General features: G+C 42.0%; 1 protein-coding gene across 2 annotated transcripts; it reads left to right on the plus strand.

Moving 5' to 3' along the window:
* The first annotated feature begins 353 nt into the window (after positions 1–353).
* hlfa (HLF transcription factor, PAR bZIP family member a) lies at positions 354–15653 on the plus strand. Of its 2 annotated transcripts, none has more exons than XM_084372239.1 (4): positions 354–751; positions 1614–1970; positions 10767–10981; positions 11898–15653. In XM_084372239.1, exons 1-4 carry the CDS (start codon positions 637–639, stop codon positions 12111–12113), a joined length of 903 nt encoding a protein of 300 aa, XP_084228365.1. In that variant the 5' UTR covers positions 354–636; the 3' UTR covers positions 12114–15653. The 2 variants fall into 2 exon arrangements, with proteins under 2 accessions (XP_084228365.1, XP_084228364.1); XM_084372238.1 differs by having other exon boundaries at positions 357–751; positions 10764–10981.
* Positions 15654–16040: the final 387 nt, after the last annotated feature.

Below are 16040 nucleotides of genomic sequence, written 5' to 3' on the forward strand. Positions count from 1 at the left end.
ACACGTGTAAAAATAAGTTGACAGCAGTGAATTGAGTTTGGGATATATACACATTTTTTATCACAGGAAACAAAATTCAAACTTTCTACACGAAGGACTGAAATATTCTGCCGTCATTTTTTGGTTTGTTCGCTTCAGACACTTAAAGCCAATATTTCCGACGGTCCCTGAAGGCACCATATTCCAGAGCTACGAGGTCGTTTTTTTCCACACGCGACTTGAACGCGCCGCGAGAAGCTGTTCCCGCCCTCTCGCTGGTTTGACGTCACCGGCGTCCGTCTCCGCACATGGATGGAGAAGTGTAGCGGCTCCGCTCCCCCCGCCCTCCTCCACCTCCACCTCCTCCTCCTCCTCCTCCTCCTCCTCCACCACCTCCTCCTCCTGCTCCTGCAGCTATTTGCCAGCCAGCCTCGACGACAGACAGCCAGCCAGCCGCTCACAGTCCTGCAGCGCGGAGTCCCGTCTTCTCCCTCCGAGCCCCGGCGTCGTGTTGTTTGTTTTGTTTTGTTTTTTTCCCCCGTCTGCGAGGATCCTCCACGGGCCGGCTTGCGAGTTGGGTCGCGTCTGTCTTCGGGGGGGGAAACGAGTCAGTGTTGTCTTTGCGAGCTTTGTTCTCCGGGTTGCCCTTGAAGACATATGGAGAAAATGGCCAGACCTCTTCCTTTAAATCCAACTTTCCTGCCGCCGACTCACGGCGTGCTGAAATCCCTGCTGGAAAATCCGCTCAAGCTGCCTTTCCACCACGATGAAGGTACGTTGTTGTTGTTTTTTTTGTTGTTTTTCTTCTGAAAACTTAACCTGCAGGGACGCTGACTCGGCTCCAGCCTGCTTGTCTGTGCCGTTTACCTGCGGGCTGTGATCGTTTCTTCGCGGCTTTTGACAGATGAAAACACAGCCCGAATGACAGGTTACGCGAGTCCAACCGAGAGTGACGCTTCTGAATGTTCTACGATCTTTGTCGAAAAAATAAACAATGTGACTTTATTCGATGTGCGGCTGCAGAGATAATTCAAATGGAATGATGGTTGTTTCGTCTGAATTGCTGTTGACGGGAACTCCAGCTCAAGCTAACTAGCTATTTTGGCGTATACTTATGAGCTAAAGTAGCATAATACGTTGTGTGTTATGCTCTCTGTGCCTGTGTTATTATTGTGACTGAGCTGTTTATAACCTTTTAAACCCTCATCCTCAATGGGGATTTATATTAGTGATACCACACGCTGTCGGCAGAGGGCGTCGTTTCTGCCCTGCTCAGCTGTTATTTGTTTGTTATTGGATGTATTGAGTGTAATGGCATTATCATGAACTGAGACCTGAGTTTAACCTTTAAAGGGTCCGTTCTCACAAATAAATAAAAACACATTTTCTCAGTAGAATGGAGGATTATTAGAAGTAGTCAGTAGAGCTCACAACATTTAAAAAATGAGTCAGAAACATGCAACTGACAGTGAAATTACCAGCTTTCTCTAGCACCCAGAGAATTTCTGTAAATTGATTGAACTGACCCTTTAAAATGAAGCTCCAGGCATACTTTCTATTTATACCCATGCAATGACCCGTGATCCTCCCCTGCTGTAAGACAATGACATGCCTGTGTGTGCTAACATTTGCAGGATTTGGAAAAGACAAGGATAAAGGGAAGAAGCTGGAAGATGAGAGCAGCGCGGCAAACCACCCACAGTCGGCTTTCCTGGGTCCAACTCTCTGGGACAAGACCCTGCCCTACGATGGCGACAACTTCCAGCTGGAGTACATGGACCTGGAGGAGTTCCTGTCGGAGAACGGCATCCCCGCCAACACAGCCCAGAGTGACCAGGACCGGCAGGCGGCACAGCCGCAGCAGCAGGCCCCGCCGCCAACCCCACCTACCCCGCCCACACCTACTGTGGTGGACCTCAGCAGCCGCGCCACCACCTCAGTTCACACGGCCATGGCGCCTCAGAACTGCCTCCACAGCCCCAGCACAGCAGGTAGGAAAGCACATGCAGCGGAGCCTGATGTACTCCTGAAAACACACCTTCACGTGGGTTCACACCTCTTTTGTTGTAAGGGGGAGGCTCTACAGGGCTGTGCTGTTGTTTGTCCACCTGCCACACACACTCATACTCCATCATTAGAGTACACCACCAGACAAAAACAAGGTATTGTGGTTTCTGTCTTGAGTCGCTGAAAGCATCACCCCCTGAGCGCTGTTGCTCATTTAGCTCCTGCCGTTTTACCTTTCTCCTGGTTGGAGCAGGTGACCGCAGGTTAGATACACATTGACACACTTCAGCTCTGATTTACAGCCCCAGAACTGGACTTTGGAGTCTGGATTAAAGTGTAAACCCGGCCAAGGATGCAGCTCAGTGTGATTGAGAAAAGTCTCTCTGCGTTCAGTCATGTTAACGTTTTGTGCCGTCGTTATAAACATGTTTTGTGAGAGCGGGTTTCAATTTTGATTTTAATTCCCGAGAATTGCCCACAGGGTCCGGAGATTTCTAATTAAATGTGCCTGCGTCAGTCAGAAATGTGATTTGTAAATTCCACTGAACTTCATTGAGACTTTGGCCTGCAGTGTCGACTCATTGATTTTAAGGGTTTTAAAAAATGCTATTAAATTACATTTTCATCAGATCGACATCAGGATCTACAGTGAGTCATCAAAACATATCAATAAAGGCAGTGTTATGAACCCAGAAGCTTCGGTAGGAATGTTCCTTGTTTCGGTGTTCAAAGAGCTTCTCGTGATGCAAAATCTTTTTTTATTGTAACGAGCTGACATTAAGTAGGCAGCTGGTATTCAGACTGAAGCGTTAAACTGTGTAACTGAGTTTGTTAAGCTGCTGCCAGACACTATTTGGGTTTTCAATTCACAAGACACCAGAGCGATTTGAATCATTTAAAGGGCCGACGTTCACTGCAAACATAAACACAGCGAATCCTCAGCGGCCAATACCCGACCACACCACGGGAGACGCTTAGTGTTTCAATTCCAGCCCAACACATTAAGGTCTCCTGGTAGAAGATCTGACGATATGTGATGGATAAACAGATGGTGTGTGTGTGTGGGTGTGTGTTTGTGTTGCTGTAAATGCTCTGTTTACATGTGTTTTACCTGTAAACGCTGAAGAGGTGGGGTCCAGGTGAAAAGCAACATTGTGTTGTTGTGTTAATGGACTAAAGAGGCAAATATTTAAATGACACGACCCTGAATCAGTTTCATGCAGATTCACTGTCTGTGTATTGATCCAGATGATGCTGAAATGCAGTTTGGATGATAATGGAGGATGAATGGTGGTTGGTCACCATCCTGTCAGCTGTTTTAAGAACTGACTTCGACCTGAGCGAGACTCGTTTACCTGAGATCAGCTTAGTTACCTGAAATGTGTCCGGTCCTGTGCACAACGATCCACGACTTCCCCTTGACGGACACTTGAACACAGACACGTTGAGGTTGTTGTTGTTGTTGTTGCTCAATGTTGATGTGATGATCTCCATAGCTGCCGTACCGCCACCACACACACACACACTTCCTCTCAGTGTGTTATCTCTCATAGTTGAAGTCTTGAAAGGAAGAAACCTTGATGATGAAACACTACAACTGTAACGCGACGCTATAAATGTCTTGCCAAACTCGATTTAGTAAAATTAAAATGTTAAATACGTAAAATCTCTGAATTAAACAGAGAAAACCAATGAGATCTCACTCCAGATACAACCAGCCAATCAGACAGCAAGTCAGTTTATTCAGAGATTCATATTTAATGAACAACACACACTGACCAAAGAGCTTTAAAAGAGCATTAAATGTACAATAAACTAATAAAACAATAAAAAATACATTACTGATTCTGTACAGATAACACAGAACATAACAGAGTGATAAGTGAGGGAGCCAGCATAGAAAATTGCTGTAATTGGTTATATTAGTAGTATTATTATATTGGAAATGCATAATCTAAATCAGCTGGGCTTGGCAGTATTTCTTAATGACATAAGTGTTGTTTTGTCCTGGTTGTAAAGGCAGAATTACAGAAAAGTGATGTCATTTTCTGAACTTGAACAGACTGTTCTGCTTGTTCTACTACTTGTGTTTAGACACTTTGTCATTATAACCACATATCAGAAAATCTCATCGTGTTAACAGCTACTAATAATTTCTTCCAATAGTCATCTCTAATATCGATATCAAGGTTTTTTTGGTCAAAGTATTGTGATTTTTATCGTGTATCAGGATAAAATAGCCTAAAAATATCTTTTCTCTTCCAAAATCCATAATCCTCACATCCTCGTGTCAGGTGAAGCCTACAGCTGCAAAATAAACAACAAAAGTAGAAATCTCTCCCAAAAAAACAAATAAAAACCATAAAATGTCTGATAAAAAGATTGATAAATAAAAGGTAAAATAATGCTTAAAAACCAATGATTAAAACTTAAAAACAAAGACTATAACATTATTCTAAACTAATTTCAAAAAAGACAGTTTGAAGATCTTTAATTTCCTTTTTTAAAAACATTGAGCGAGTTTGCCAATTTTAATATCCAGTGTCAGTAAGTCCCACAGGGGCATCAAATATAGAAGACACCCTCACCGGGGGAAACATGAGGAACAGACAGAAGATAACTGCTGGTGAACATTAATAAACAAACTTTAAAATCACAAGAAGACGGCAGCAAATCCTCAGATACTGAAAAATGTTGATTTTTGAGCCTGTGGACAGTTTATCAGAGAATCGATTTTAGGCTCCATCACCTATAACTCGTTATAAGAAGTTAGCGCAGTAAAACTTTGTTAAGTTTGCTGTAAATTAACATTATTTCATGTCGTCTCCTGTAAAAAAATCCCTCACCTCACGTGCACGTAACATGATGTTTTTGTAAACAGCTCAGCTCCTGGATCTGGAGCAAGAAGCGTGTAGATGAAGCTAGTGAGAACAGAGATAAACATATGCTCCAGAGTAGGTGCGTCTGTACGGTACACTTTATTCCAGCCTCAGTGTACATGTGCGTACGAACAGAGGCAGAGCTGTGTGTGTGTGTGTGTGTGTGTGTGTGTGTGTGTGTGTGTGTGTGTGTTTGTCTCCTTGTGCTTCTTCACATTTACCTCTCACGTGAACGCGGCTAGGGTTTCCTGCAGCGTGTCGGGCCATGTGACGGACACATGCAGGCGCCGTGTGCAGCGCTGAGCTGCAAACAGGAGGCTGTCACGGCATGAACCTGCCTCCCTCTCATCCCCTCCCTCCCTCCCTCTCACTTTCAGCCTCCCCTCCCTTCCTCTCTCTCGCTCTCCCTCTAGCACTTCCCGTCCAGTCTTCCTCTCCCTCCCTTGGCCGGGCTCGGCTTCCACACAGCCTGGACTCGGAGCCAAGGCACAGGCTGTACCCTGCAGAGATCACATGGACTCTGGTGTGCTTTTGTCACATGCGCACAATATTGTTCCAGCTTGCAGAGTCTCGTCTAACCAGCCGCTCCACCACCACCACCACCACCACCACCACCACCCACAACAACAACAACCACAATCCCTCTGTGCATGCGCTCTGCTTGAAAAGCAATACAGCAGGCGGCTGATAACATTGTTATCACAACTAAAGAACAAACGCTCGGGCGTCGTTGCGTTTGTTCTCAGTGTGTTCAGGGCCTGCAGACGTTGAGGGTCTGCAGCAGGAGGCGGTTCAGGTCAGGAGATGGACCCCTGTGCGCTGTTGGCAGGGTCCAAAGGGGAAGTCGGGTTGAGGAGGGGGGGTTGAAGGGTGTGTTGTGGTGCATTCCAGTGAAGGAAAGATCAGCGGGAGACATCAATCAGCACATTTGTAGGAGCTAAACATGGAGCTCGTATATTTGTGAAGTCAATACTTTATCGGACCTTTGCTCTGAGGACTATGTGTTCTCAACTTTATCTGTCCCATTGTTGCTCCAGCTCATTTCCTCTGGCCTGGTTTCTTTGCTTTCCTCTCAAATGTCTCGTCATGCGAACAGTGGACGGGATAAGTACGTCTTCCCATGTCCTGCAAGAGCGACCACGTCACAATTTAAAAAGTAAATTCTGCAGTTTGATGTTGTTGTCAACAACTCAACCAACCATGTGTCAGAGGTATATTACTATCAGCATATATGTTGCCCAATTTTGTTATAAAAATATATATATATCATTTTTTTAAATTCCAGCTTAAATGTGAATATTTCCTGGTTTCTTTCCTCCTCCATGACAGTAATCTGAGTATCTTTAAGCATCTAAGAACGTCATCGTGGGCTTCGATCGACATTTTTTACACAAACAACTAATCGATTAATCGAGAATATAATCAATAGTTGCATTTCAGACTGTTGGTCGAGCAAAACAAGGAATTTGAAGACGTCTCCCCGAGCTCAGGACATTTTTATCTATTTACTGAGATTTATTGACCAACGATTAACCAATAAATCTAGGGGGAAAAGAACATCAGATTAATGGATAATAAAAAAAGAAATTTTCGGTATTTTTGGAGAATCAAATTGTCAAGAATGTCCCCAAATTCACTAAAAAGATGCTTGGGGTCATTAAGTTTCCAGTGAGGCTGTTTCAGTGGACTGATTTCATTCTGGACAGTAAAGTTTATCGTTCAACTGTAAAATATTTGACCATATGGCCTTCGTGCGCTACATTAAAAGAAAATAATATGGCGGCTCTATCATGCTGAAATATATTGTTTTATTTTTAAAACGCATCAGTCATGTCCTGAAATAGCAGAGCGCTGTCGTTTTTAACTAACGTCGCTCTAGCAGGAGAAAATAGTGCGTTTGTTGGGACTATTTACAGCTGCGGATTACTACGCTAATTTAAGTGTAGCGAGTATTTGTGGCTGCAGGTGTGTGAGTGCGTGAGATTGAGTCAAAATAAACCACAGTGTGTGTTTGTGGTGATAAAAGTCCAGGTGATGCAAGTAACGATTATTCTCATCGTCTGTTAATCTCAGTTATTTTCGTGCTAGTTGATTAGTTGTTTGCTCTATAAAAGGCCGAGACGACGTCCTCTAATGTCTGGTTTTGTCCACAAACGCAAAGATATTGAGATTAATGTCGTAGAGGAGAAAGGAAACAGAAAATAAGAAGATGGAATAAGAAAAATTTGATGTTTTTATGCCTAAAAAATGACTCAAACGGATTAATTGATTATCAAAATAGCTGGTGATTCATTTAATAGTTGACAAGTAATCGATTTATCCATTAGTTGAGAACTATTTTGATAATTAACTGATTGTTTCTGACATTTTTCAAAAACAAAACAAGCTAAACACGTCAAACATTTGGTAGTTTTATCTTAAATGTGAGGATTTGCTGCTTTTCTTTGTTTATCTGACAGTAAATGAAGAGTCTTTGGGTTTTGGACGGTTGGTTGGACAAAAGAAGCAATTTGAAGACGTCACTTTGGCATTTTTCACTTATACATAAATACTTGAGATGTACTTCAAGTGAACCAGTTTGACCTTTTGAAGAAACCAGTCACCGCAGTCTTGTCAAAAAGTGTTTTGAAGCCAATTAGAAATATTTTTTTCCGCCCTTCACCCTCACAGTGGCGTCTTTGAGAGCTCGTTGTCACACGCAGGTCAGAGTTCACACCTCTGCTCCTGCACACAGATACCACCAGCATCTCCGTTTATCACTAACTGCGGTGTTATCGCCCACACAGCTCGGTGATAACACTCCCAGCAGCCTCTGATGTGATCATAGCGTGACACCGACCTGCAGCCAGCGTCGTGTGTAAATACTGTAATACTTACTCTGACGTCAAACGAAAACACGTTCCACAGGTTTTTTTAATCAACCTTCTCACCGGCTCGTTAATTTTAGACTTCCTGCTCAGGAGACTATTTTGTGTTTCCACGTTCATCTGCTTCCTCCCTCCTGGAATGTGTCGTACATTAGCGAGGATGCCGCGGGTCAATGAACGGGCCTGGATGTCTACTTTTAGCCCGTGACCATGCCCGCTGTGTGTTTTAAAGGCCGCTAATGAGGAGATCAGAATGACGGGTAAAGGTGATTAGGGCGAGGCGAGGCTGGTTATTTGCAGGTTTGAGCACCAGGCCTGACAGATTGTCTACGACGGACAGTGTCTAGTTTTAGTCAGTAAGTAGCTTTCTGTCCGGCTGCGCTGTGTTTATGAATGCTGGGAGGTGACGTGGTGATATGTGTCAGAGTCATGTGATTCAACCAGCTGACGGAGGAAAAATCACCTGATTAATAAACCTCCTTAGTGGATTGTTTGATTAGTTAATTGACAGAAAGTGGAGAGCTGCAACAGGAACTGTTTTGATAATTAATTGTTCATTTTGAATCGTTTTTAAAGAAAACGAAGAGTGAAAATTGAGTAAATGTGATTTATTTTCTGGCTGAATGTCTTTTTCCCGTTGTGGACAAAAACAAGACATTTGAGGATCTTGATCAACATATTGATTATCAACTAACTGTTCAATCGAGAAAATAATCGACAGATTAATCGACAATTGAAATAATATTCAGTTGCAGCCCAAACAAAAATGCCTTTCAAATGATTATTGCCAAAGATTTTCTGGTTTCAGCTCCTCAGATGTGAAGATTTTTGAAGTTGACTAAATTTATAAAATTTTTAGTTCAATTTATTTTCGTTTTGGACTTTTGGTCAAACAAAACAAGTAATTTGAATGCTTGACACTTAATCTTTTGGTCATTATCTGGTTACAGATTTTACAGCTTTTTTTACATCATACTGACCACAAGATTAGCCCAAAAATGTAGGAGCGAGAACATCAGATTAATGGGTCATAAAAAATATAAGTGGTTGCATCACTTTTGTGTAATTTTGCGTAACATTTTTCCAAGAACCCAAAATGTTATGTGTGATCACATCCAGAAAATAAATCGATAAAGCAGTTTTTTTTATTCGGTGTTACCTCGTCATGTCTGTATGACATCAGTTTGTGAGGCTTCTTGTTCTTGTCAAATAAAAAGGGCATTTTTTTTAAGGAACACGTCAATTAGATTATTTTCATTATTGATTTATTGTTTACGTCTTCGAGATGCTTTCTTTAGTGCGACCTTTTCATTTACTACCTCGACTCCCTCCTGGAGCACGGTGGGTGGAGTCGGGTCGTCTTTCTTTCTCCCCCTCGCTGCGGTTGTTTTGTCGTAATTTCCTTTTAACGTTACGTAAAAGTAAACTTATTCCTCACACCTCCTCCTTCGTCCGGACGCGAGCCGGGGTGTGACGAGTGTTTTCCTCTGCGTTAGTTCAGGAGCGCTGGACCGCCACAGCGAGAGAGGCGACGTTTTAATCTAGAGAACAAAACATAACAGAAAAAAACGCCACACAAGTCAGGATAGGAGGAAACACTGGTATGAAATGGAGGTATTTCCAACACTACTTGTGTTGAAGGATATCTGAAACATGTCTGAGAGCGTTGTTGAAGTCGCTCTGCTGTCTCCGGGGTGTGTCCACACCTCTGCTCGGCTTTACGAGGAGATAATTAGCGGTCTCTAATAGTCCGTCATAGTTTTTCTCACAAACACTTCTGTTTTTCCTCGCCGTGCACGTAGAGAAGTCTCGGGCAGTGTGACTCTCAGCTGAGATTTTTTGTGTGTCTCTGATGAAGAAGACCTTCACTTCCTCTGGGTGGGGCGCTGTCTTCTCATGCACACACTTCCTGTTTGTTTCTGTGAGAGCAGGCTCACATCTCTACAGTTTCAGTGGCGTACGCTCCGACTGAAGGTCAGCTGCATTGACTGGCTGTCACGGCGGGCTCGTAGATGTAGGTCATGATGTACGAGCCGCTGACGGTTCATGAAAACATCCCCCTGCGCTTGCTTCACTGTTTTTCGGTCGCTCTCCCTTATTGTCTCGTCACTTGTCGAGCCGGGAATGCAGGTGTAGTCGGTGTGTGACAAAAACAAACTGGAGCTAATGTAATAAGTCAGAGAGTAACCGTTTCCATTTAGGTCGGCTAATGAAGTGAATCACCTCTCGGAGCTTCAGCTCAGTCTGAAGGAGCCTGTACACGACGTCGAGGCAGCAGACGTGAAGGCATGCAGGAGCAGATCAGTTCAGAGACGAAGTGTGGTGTTTTTGAGATCAGCTGACAGGAGCTGCTGATGGCTGCACAGTCTCACATAGAAACAGTTTGACTTCAGTGTGTTCGACTGTTTTTAAAGCTGGTGTGACAGCACCGCCTGCTGGCCAGACGAGGAAAATACTCCTCGACAGATGAAATGTGGTCACCTGTTCTCTTGCTTTAAACCTGCCTGACACAGAGCTGCAACTTTAAATCAATGGATTCGCTGATATCTAGTTTCCCAAAAAGCCAAAGTGATGTCTTGAAGTTGATTCTTCCGTCCGACCAACAGTCCAAAACCAACCAAAGACTCTTAATTTACTGTCGTTAATGACAAAGAAAAGCAGTTAAATTCTCACCGTGAAGAAGCTGGAACCAACAAATGTCATTAGTTGCAGCGCTACCTGACTTTTCTTTTGTGAATCAGCCCTTAAAGACACAATCGTGAGCTCAGAGTGAAGAAAGGCAGCGTCCAGCTTCCCCCCCACGGGCCTCCTGCTCAGTATGACTCATCAGCACTCGCTCATGACGTTACATAACCAATTAACCCAAATCCGAGGGCCACCTTGACCTTTAATGGTGCCATTAGAGTCAAAATTAGAGGTGGTGAGAGTTTGGCTCCCTGCTGACTTCTCCCGTCGCTGCCAAGTAACTCAACAGGATGATTGTGTGTCCTGCTGGCAGCTAATGTGTCTTATTTTTCATTTGTTCCTCCAGCAGCACTGCCCTCATCCCGGGACACCCCGAGCCCCATCGACCCAGAGTCTATCCAGGTGCCCCTGACCTACGAGCCCGACCCGGCAGACCTGGCTCTGTCCAGCGTGCCCGGCCAGGAAATGTTCGACCCCAGGAAACGCAAGTTCTCCGCCGAGGAGCTGAAGCCGCAGCCCATGATCAAGAAGGCACGCAAGGTCTTCATCCCCGAGGACATGAAGGTGAGCTGCTGCCCTGTCTCCGATCAGATCTCCTGGTCTGGACTGTTGTTGTGTCAACAGGTGAGGGTCTGAGGAGACTTGGACCCTGAGGGGAAGAATACCACAGTCTGTGGCCTGAAACCAAACGGTTTAAACAATATTGTACACATTAACTTTATTATTTTATTCTGACATCTTTTATCAAGTAAAATTTAGCAGAGAGATTTTTTTTTTCACACTTTAAATTCTCCTCCACCGTAAAGACAAAAAAAAACAAACAGCAGGAAGAAAAATCTGTACTGCAGCTTCAGTCCAAAAGTGTGTGTTTAATACATGTTGCTCTATATTTAGCAGGATTTGTAAGCGTGGTTTGGTTCAGATGAATCACACAACAGCATTAGACAACAGATGAAGCTACACTCTGACTCTCACAGCAGTGAAACAACATCCTCATCTCTTTTATCTTTAGAAGGTTTTGTGCCTCTTGTGAATGTATCTCCTGGCGATGATATTATAAATGGACAGTTTTGGGTCTGCAGAGCTTCATGTGCTGACCTTCTGACCCGGCCTGCAGCTACTGTAGCTCGAGGCTTTCCTCATGGGACTCATTAGACTCAGGGTCAATGAGGGTTAACAAACAAAACACAAGTATCTGAGGAATGTTTGATTATCAGGTCATGTGTAGATTATTTTCCCGGTTAACTGAACAGTTGTTTTTTGGTCTATAAAGTCAGAAAATGGTAAAAAGAAAATGGAAAATATTCTTATTTCAGAATCTGGAATGAAGAATTTTTACTTTTATTTTCTTTAAAAAATCCATCAAATTAACTGATGATTAATTAACCAGTTGACAGTAATCGATTGATCCTTGCAGCTCCGTGTTGGCATTTTGTGATCAGCTCTGTTGCTGACCCGTCCGCTCTTCTCTTCTCCTCAGGACGATCGGTACTGGGCCCGGCGCAGAAAGAACAACGTGGCGGCCAAGAGGTCACGAGACGCCCGGCGGCTGAAGGAGAACCAGATCGCCATCCGGGCCAGCTTCCTGGAGAAGGAGAACGCCGCTCTCCGCATGGAGGTGGCGGACATGAGGAAGGAGCTGGGCCGCTGCAAGAACATTGTGGCTAAATACGAGGCCCGACACGGGCCCCTGTGAAGCCTCCCCGCCCCGACACACCCCCACTCCCCGACCCGCTTCACCACCCCGACCCACCGTCCCTCGAGTTTGAAGGACAATGTGTCTCTTTTAGTGGCACTGCCCCCCTGTTCTCCTCCACCTCCTCCACCCTTTGACACACCTGTATGATTCTGGTATTATGACTTCTATCATAAGCTTCAATTTGTCGGTCCCTTCTTTGATTTTCTGTACACATTGTTCGACTAAATATATATAAATATATATATATACATAGATAAATATATGTATTTACACATGCATACTTCCCACTTTAATGTACTGTGAGGAGTTATGAGCCAACCCACCAGCTGAGTCCCCGCCCCTCTTCCTCCTCCTCCCTCGCTACCTTTTGAAAACGATGCCATGCTGTTTGTTGTTCACTTTCATACCGATTTTATACGTGAGATCAGGACTGAAAACTGTTTCCTGTTTCCCTTCTTCGTCTTCTGTGTGTGACGGTGTCCGAGAGCCTGCTTTTTACACCCTCTCCTCCGAATCTTGTGGGGTTTTTTTTAAAAATCCTGTAAAATGTTTTTATTTTTTCCTCCGATCAGATTCTTCTTTTTTTCGATGTTGTATTTCAGTCGTCTAACACGACTCTCCCCTCTTCTCTAACAGCTCTCTCAGTATTTTAATCAGATTTTTGCACATTTCTCCTGTGCGATCATGGTGTAGATTTATTTTTTGTTTTTTGTTTTTTTTTAAAAACTAGCGCTTTTGTTTTGTTTTTTCTCTCCATCAGCCGGACACTGAGCAATAATTCCTGTCCAGAACTAAACTGACATGACTACCTAACATGCTCCTCAGCCCTCCCCCGGTCTCACCTCCCCCCCGTCTCATCTTAGCTCACCCCTTCGTTAACTAAGATAACCTTAGTTAACCTCTGCACTAATTAATGCGTGTCTCACAATCTGATCCGGTGCAATGTTTCCACTCACTCAAAATTTCCTCTGCCTCATATTTATCTACCTTTTTATTTCTCAGATGGAAGATTGTTTTTTTTATATACATATATATATATATATATATATATATATATATATATATATATATATAAACATATATATATGTATTCTGTTGATATAATTGTTAGTATTAATACTACTCTTGACATTGTCGTTTAGCCTCCTCTTTGTTTTCAGATTTCAGCATGATTTTCTTTCACAGAAACGAAAAGCTGTTTGCAAATCTTTTAAATCTTATTGTTTGTTTTGTTTTTATTTTGCAAAGTTGTCGATAATTCTATTTTTTTTTTTTTTTTTTGCTTCTGTTTAACTTAGCATGATTATTAATGCGTGTTTTTATTTTAGAAAAAATCAATACGGATGTCTGTAGTCTCTCGTTGTAGCTCTTGTGTCCGCCCTCTTTTTTTTAAAGATGGCTGTATGAATGTAAAAGATGTTGACGAAACTCAGAAAAAAATAAGAAAAAAAATAAGTTGGATGGTGTTGTCCAATACTGTGGTTAACCCAATCAGTTTGTTTACTGCAGACCAAACGATTCACAACAGAGATGATATATTGGTTACAAGAGATATGTTTATATGAACCTATTCTATAAGTTGTTCTTTTTGTACAGTATTTTTCCTATACATTACTGAACTATGTATTTTAAAGGCACAACAGATCCAGAATATTATTAAAGAAAACAAGTATATAACTCAAAGACAAATGCATATAGTGGTATTTTGATATTCTATATTAGCTTAGGATGTAGACGTTTTACAGAGATTTCTGGATATTCAGCAGCACCCAAACCTCCTGGGCATTATTATTATCATTATGAATATTATTATTATTATGACATGTAGGCGCCACCTTTTAGGCTCCCGTACCATGTTAAACTCTAAAAGAAGCAGATGCTGAAAATGCAGTCGAGAAGAGAGAATGTACGTTTAAAAGCCCTTTTTTTAAAAATCCATCAACTCAAATCTGACAAGAAAAACCCACTTTGATCACGTTTCTAACCTCCCCGACACGTAACGAGTCGTCCAGGCTTTTCTTTCTTTCTTTCAACCATAAACATTCGGGCTTTTTCGAGGCTTTTTGTAACCGCACAGCTTGTGAATCTTTGTTTCTTTTTCTGATCTGATTTGATGGGATGAAGTTACTATGAAGGAAGGGAAATCAACTGTAGCTGGTAACTGCTGCTGCTCCGTGTGTGTCTGGTTCCTTTCGGCCGATGCAGTTGTAAAGCGTGTTCCTGTACCTGAGTGATGGACGCTGGGAAGCTTTATTTCTTTTTTCTTAAATGAAGACTTAACAGTGGAGCCCAAACCTTTTAGTTGTGTCGTAGTTTAGAGCTGCATGCTGCTTTTTGCCAATCACTCCGAAGCCAGGATGTGACCGATTTCGTGCTTTTGAGGGCTGATGTTGACGTTTCTGATCAATTGTATGGAAGTCCAGGGCTGCCAATATTAAAATGGAACGGCCAGTTTGCTTTTACATTTTTTTGGTGATGTTAATTTCACGTTTTTTTATTTGTTTTATTTTATTAATTAATCATTTTTGATTGTGTTCTCATTTGAATTTAAATTTTCAAAGTTTTTATGCATTTCCGAAGAATGAAACTTTTAAAATGTGTTTTTTGACAAACATTATGTGCACACAAACTGCATTTTTTTTATTTAAAATTGGCAGCTCTGAACTTCCATATCTTGTTCTGAACGCTATAAATTTTTAAACATTGATTTTTGTTTTTTTTCAGCATAAAAAAGAAAAAAATTTTGAACATTATTGATCCGATCCAAAGGTGTGTATGTGTGTGTGTGTGTGTGTGTGTGTGTGTGTGTGTGACGCGAAACGATTCTTTTCTAACCACAAACTATCGTCTTAGTACTTCTTGCGCTTTAGAGGGAAGTTTCCCTTCTGCATCTTATCTGCACAGACGCACTCGAGTGAGAACAGGGTTCATAGAGAAGAGCGAAGACTGGAATGATGCCTCCTGAAACTGGGAAGCAAATTTTTTTTAAATGAAATCATACACACACACACAGATATATATATATATATATATATATATATATATATATATATATATATATATATATATATATATATATAGGAAAAAGCCAATAATTAATCCATGTGTATCCCAAATTACCTCACTGTCGAGTGATTTCACTACCTCACCCGGAAATGTTAACCATAAATCTGAGTCTATTCCAGTGCCTTGAATACTGTTCCCCAGTCTCTGAGCAATGTAAAGTTCTCATCACAGCTCCAATCGGATAGGTTCAGACCTGCACTGAAGGGCTTCTTAGTGCATCAAAATATCTATATATTATATACACTGACGACTCTTCATTTCTTATTTTGGACATTGCAACAGACCTGTAACCATTGTATTCATGGCAACACCAACGGACTGTTTCAGAGTGTATAAAATACAACAGAAATGTGTATTCGGTCTTGTTTGTCATGGAATGGATGCATAACATTTATTTGTGCTGTTCAGCCCTCAGCCTCTCCGTCTCTCTGTAATTTGTAGTGTCTAATAAAAATCCCGATTCTTTTCTGACATGTTATTTTTCTGTGCTCATTCCTGCAGAGTGCTTTCAGAAACTTGAAATCATGATGGAAAGCCTTGTGATCGAGATCAAGATGCGTCCAAATACTTCTTATAATTTTTTCTGGAGAAATTTTTTGTATTCTGTTATTTTATCTGTTTCACACAAAACAATCTCTGGGAAAAAATATTTTTCACACGAATCACACATGAAATTACATTTTTTTTCCCTCCAGTTTTTTTCACCTGGTTTCAGACTCCTAAAAAAGAAAATCCTGAAATTTGCAGGAAATTACGTAATTTTCCAGAAACTTTCCCGGAAACTTTCCCGGAAACTTTCCCGGAAATTTTGAAAAAATCTGAAAGCGACATTTTCACCTGGTTTCACACTCCTAAAAA

The sequence above is a fragment of the Pagrus pagrus genome (assembly GCF_965226575.1).
Source record: "Pagrus pagrus genome assembly, chromosome: 13".
NCBI lineage: Eukaryota > Metazoa > Chordata > Actinopteri > Spariformes > Sparidae > Pagrus > Pagrus pagrus.

What these genes read in the sequence shown, in the direction of transcription:
- hlfa (XM_084372238.1), top strand. Translation starts at nt 637, where the DNA reads ATGGAGAAAATGGCCAGACCTCTTCCTTTAAATCCAACTTTCCTGCCG. An exon ending in CCACAGCCCCAGCACAGCAG is followed by an intron (nt 1,971 to 10,763) that starts GTAGGAAAGCAC and finishes TTGTTCCTCCAG; the next exon opens with CAGCACTGCCCTCATCCCGG. An exon ending in TCATCCCCGAGGACATGAAG is followed by an intron (nt 10,982 to 11,897) that starts GTGAGCTGCTGC and finishes TCTTCTCCTCAG; the next exon opens with GACGATCGGTACTGGGCCCG.